The sequence below is a fragment of the Cryptomeria japonica genome, chromosome 11 (assembly GCF_030272615.1).
Source record: "Cryptomeria japonica chromosome 11, Sugi_1.0, whole genome shotgun sequence".
NCBI classification, from domain to species: domain Eukaryota; kingdom Viridiplantae; phylum Streptophyta; class Pinopsida; order Cupressales; family Cupressaceae; genus Cryptomeria; species Cryptomeria japonica.
Window position 1 is genome coordinate 635,797,228 of NC_081415.1, and position 4,392 is coordinate 635,801,619.

A 4,392-nucleotide genomic window follows, 5' to 3' on the forward strand; every position below is an offset into this window, starting at 1 on the left:
TTCCAATACCTACTGTTTGATTTGATTACTTTCTCTGGATAAGTTTTATGAAGGTTGTCTATACGAAGCAAAGCAAAGTAGTCATTAATTGATGAATGCAAATATCTTTAAAAATTTATTTACCAAGAAATCAGGGATTTTAAATCAAAATATATATCCAACGAGAATGAGGGGCGGTAGGAGTTGATTAGATTGCTTGCTTTAGGGTTTACAATCTTCAGTCACATTTTAGTTGGGAAGATTGCAAGTTATAAAAGCAAACCTCCATCTAAATTAAAATATTTTTTGATGAAATAACAAAGGTGTCCATCCTCTCTAACAGAAGAAAGATGTTTCAAAGATATTTTCTGGGCCAATCAAATATTGTGCCAGAAGAAAATACAGATTTTATAATTGCAAGGGAATGGATTAGTATATTTAGATGCTCTTCTAGAGAAGAATCTAATAAAACAAAACGAAAATCTTAAACAAATAGCAGTAATATACGTCTAATGGCGTTTAAAATGGTCACATCTATTTCATGTTTCACCGAACACGAGAGGACGTTACTAGTGACCCGCTGCTAACTGCATGGAGAAAATTGGATCGTGATGAATCTTCTTCAATAATCATCGAGCTGGTTTTATCCTAATGTATCTAATCTGGTCAAGGAATTTTGGCATATTTGGAATATCTTAACGATGAAAAGGAAAAATTGTTAGGAGAATTTGAGGAGATCACGTTGTTTGTAGAGATTGGAGACATGATAATTATAATAACTAAAATCAGACGACCTACTCCATTAATTTTGAAGACTAGAAGATATTTGACGTAAATTTTATTATGTCAAGGAAAATTCTACTCATGATGGAGGGGAACCTCCTGAAAAATCTCCCAACAGCGAGATGGATATGACGTGTGTGGCAAGAATGGCCATGGTATGAAATTCTTATTACTTTTGTTATTAACCATTTTCCGGTAACTATTAACCGTTTTATCTATCATTCTGTGATTTGATGTCATAAATTCGAAGCAGACGTTGAAGAAGATAAATTGGTGGTAATCATAATAAGGATCAGTTCTGGGACTGAATTTTGTTTAGGGGTTTTTCGTTTGTAACGTCCATGTTTACACTTTACGCTAGAACCCTAAAAATCCTGAGCTGATTATCTTGTTGTGGACACCTTCGAGGTGGTGGTTTTTTAATGGGGCGGTGAATTTGATGTAGAAGCCGCCTGATTTGGCAGGTCACCAAGAACCCAACCGCCTCAACAGGCCCCTTTCATCTCTCAAACTGTTTCGTGTACAATTAACAAAAGAAATGGACGTGCTTTAGTGATTAGTGATGGCCATGGTGAGCTTACGGATGTTAGTATGTGAATAAACTTCTCTGTGATGCCTAGGCCGGTGCTAAACTTCTGTCCAGTTGGAGAGTAGTCAATGTTTTAGAATAGATTATCATATCTTGTGCAGCTCTCCACTGATATTAAATTCATGAGCTTATGTTCTTAGCACTTAGTCATTTTGCTCGGGAAGTTCATGGCAACAACTTCTATTTCTTTTCAAGAAGATTACTGCTGAGTTTCTTAGATAGTGGGAAAAAAATGAATGATCCTGGTCATAAGAATATCGAGACAAATTATAATAGGTCTGATTTTGCAGACAAAGAATATTTGGAGCCTAAAATATCCCAGAGGGGTCACTGGACACCAGCTGAAGATGCGAAGCTTCTAGAGCTTGTGCAACAGTATGGTCCTCAAAACTGGAATTTTATTGCAGACCATCTTCATGAAAGATCTGGTACTACACTAATACTTCATATAATATGTGTTCTAAGCATTCCTTAAACATCAAATAGTCAATTGTAATTTTACTCATTATAATGGATTTGGTCTTATAGAAGCATGATATTTCAATTAGAGCACACAGTAGTATTCAATATATTAAAAAACAATAGATAGAAACAATCGGTAACTTAAAAAAAAATTTCCGAGGCACAAATCATGGTGAATTTTTTGTATTTCGGGAAGTGTTAAAACATCTTTCACATTTATTGTTTTTCCAAATTTTGATTTCATTTCTTTGATTTGTATTTCTTATGAATGGAATACGGGTGGGGATTGCCTTGTCAAATGTAATTCTGAGATTAATTGTAAGTGGAATGTTTTAAATTGGGAGTCCCTATTTTTGGTCAATCGTTAGAGTTCCCTCAATTTCTTTAAGATGATATGAATTGATCATTTTACAATTTCATTAATATTTTTTATTTGAGATTTTTCATTTTCCTTTTTAATATTACACATGACATTTCAGTGGTAAATTTCTTCAAATTTTCGTTCTTTTAACTTTAATGAGAACTATTCCTATTTGAGAATCGTCCTACAATCTTATTTGAGTTCTTAATTGCTATATACTTTATAAACATTTTTAGATAGCATTGAGATCTTAGTTTGATAAATGAATTGTCATGATTTTCTATGAAAATATAGGCCTGGATCTTGCAGGTCTGTTATAGGAGTTCTTGAAAAGATTCAGTGTTATCCTTGAATAAATGTTGATATGGGTGTTGTGCAGGGAAGAGCTGCAGGTTGAGGTGGTATAATCAGCTAGATCCGCGTATCAACCGTAGGCCCTTCACAGCAGAAGAGGAGGAGAGGCTTGTAACGGCACATAAGTTACATGGCAACAAATGGGCTACAATTTCCCGGCTCTTTCCAGGAAGAACAGACAACGCTGTAAAGAACCACTGGCATGTCGTCATGGCAAGAAAGTTTAGAAAACGATCTCGGATTTATAGCAAACGAAAACCTTGGGATTTTCTCAGAAAGGAAACTGCAAATGCCAGGCTCTCTGCTGATCAGCACATTGAGCAGAGTTCTCTAAAGGCATTTATGGAGAGATATTATGGGAGACAACCTCAGAACCCTATACATACTTCATGTAGCAAAGCCAATACCAACCCAGAAAAACCAAATTCAAACATCAATCGAAGAGGTAATAGTTCACATTACATATTTATTTTCGATGGTATTTAGCAGGGCATAAGTTTTTTCATTGTTTTCTCACGCTGGGCTTAACCATTAGGCAGGTTTGCAGTTAAAAGGTAGCTATATAGTAGGTCGGTATATATGAGTTTGTAAGATCTGATAAATATATGTGTCGCATGTATAGGATTATGGATAACAAATTATTACCATATAAAAGTGACATGCAGTTAATACAATTTATAACTGTAAAGATAACTGATTTTTAAGATGGCTAAATTTTTCATGGCCATTCATTTTTAACTAAAATCAATATCCTTTATCAGGTGTGGAAGCTGACAATAATAAGAAGTCAATGATGAGCAGATGTAATGCTGAATCCATGATGCAATTCAAAGAGTTATTGTCCACACAATCAACCATTACAACATCTTCCACATTATCAGCATTAAACTGGCCTGCAATGGTTCGTGGTTCTGTAATTCGTAAGCCACAAGATTTAACGCAAGTTAACACTCCCGACCATATTTGGACACAACAAGTTGCAGCAGGTTCAAATGCACAATTCAATATATCACAGTTTAATGACGACAATCTGACCCCATTTCCTCATAGATATACAGATAAGGATCTAGCACAAGCTAAGCACGCCCAAACAAAACCAGCTTATAGTAACAGATGCTATGATCCTGCATTTTGTCAACTGGGTACTAATTACACCCAAAATTTTAATTCTAGATTTACATTTATGCCCTTCGACAGGAGCTCCGGAGTAATAAGTAGGAAGCCTGTGGATGAAACTAACGAAATGAAGCAACCAATCCCATATACAGATCTAAATATCTTGAAGATTACTTCTGCTGTAAGGACTTCCGATGCTGAGCAGTCATCCCCTGATAGTTTACAAATAACACTGGAGAAACAACACAACATTGATGCAGCTAATGTTCCCTTCTTTGATTTCTTAGGAGTGGATGCATCTTAATTAAACTTTACAGAAATATATGTTCTCATAATTTATTTGTTCATATTTCTTTTGATAGCAGCATGTCAAGCTGGGCAGCTTATTATAACATATTGGGATTCACCCAAAGCATAAGTGCTGAATGAAATTTTATCTCGGAGTTTGCCATTGTTACGAATAGTAACAGTTGCTAAACAGCTTATAGAAAGTATATTTCCTTCAATGAATTAATTGTTGTCGTGATTAATCTGATTTTTGAGAATCTGTGTCGTTTAGGACTGGCATGTACAACTGTCGAAGCTGTAAATCATGGAATAAATGTTTACTTGATCTGACCGTCTAGAAATTTTCAAATTCGTTTTCTGGTCGCATTCTTCCTTCCATCTATTCCATTCCTCCGTAGAAGTTTGTGTCTATAATGTTAATTTTCTTTTATATTTATAGTTTAATTATTCTTAATAATTT

General features: G+C 34.9%; 1 protein-coding gene across 1 annotated transcript; it reads left to right on the forward strand.

The window, feature by feature from the left end:
* The first annotated feature begins 1,344 nt into the window (after nt 1–1,344).
* On the forward strand, nt 1,345–4,179 carry LOC131063104 (transcription factor MYB106-like). The gene is made up of 3 exons (XM_057996875.1): nt 1,345–1,779; nt 2,554–2,973; nt 3,290–4,179. The coding sequence occupies exons 1-3, from the start codon at nt 1,482–1,484 to the stop codon at nt 3,946–3,948; spliced, it is 1,377 nt and encodes a 458-aa protein (XP_057852858.1). The 5' UTR covers nt 1,345–1,481; the 3' UTR covers nt 3,949–4,179.
* Nucleotides 4,180–4,392: the final 213 nt, after the last annotated feature.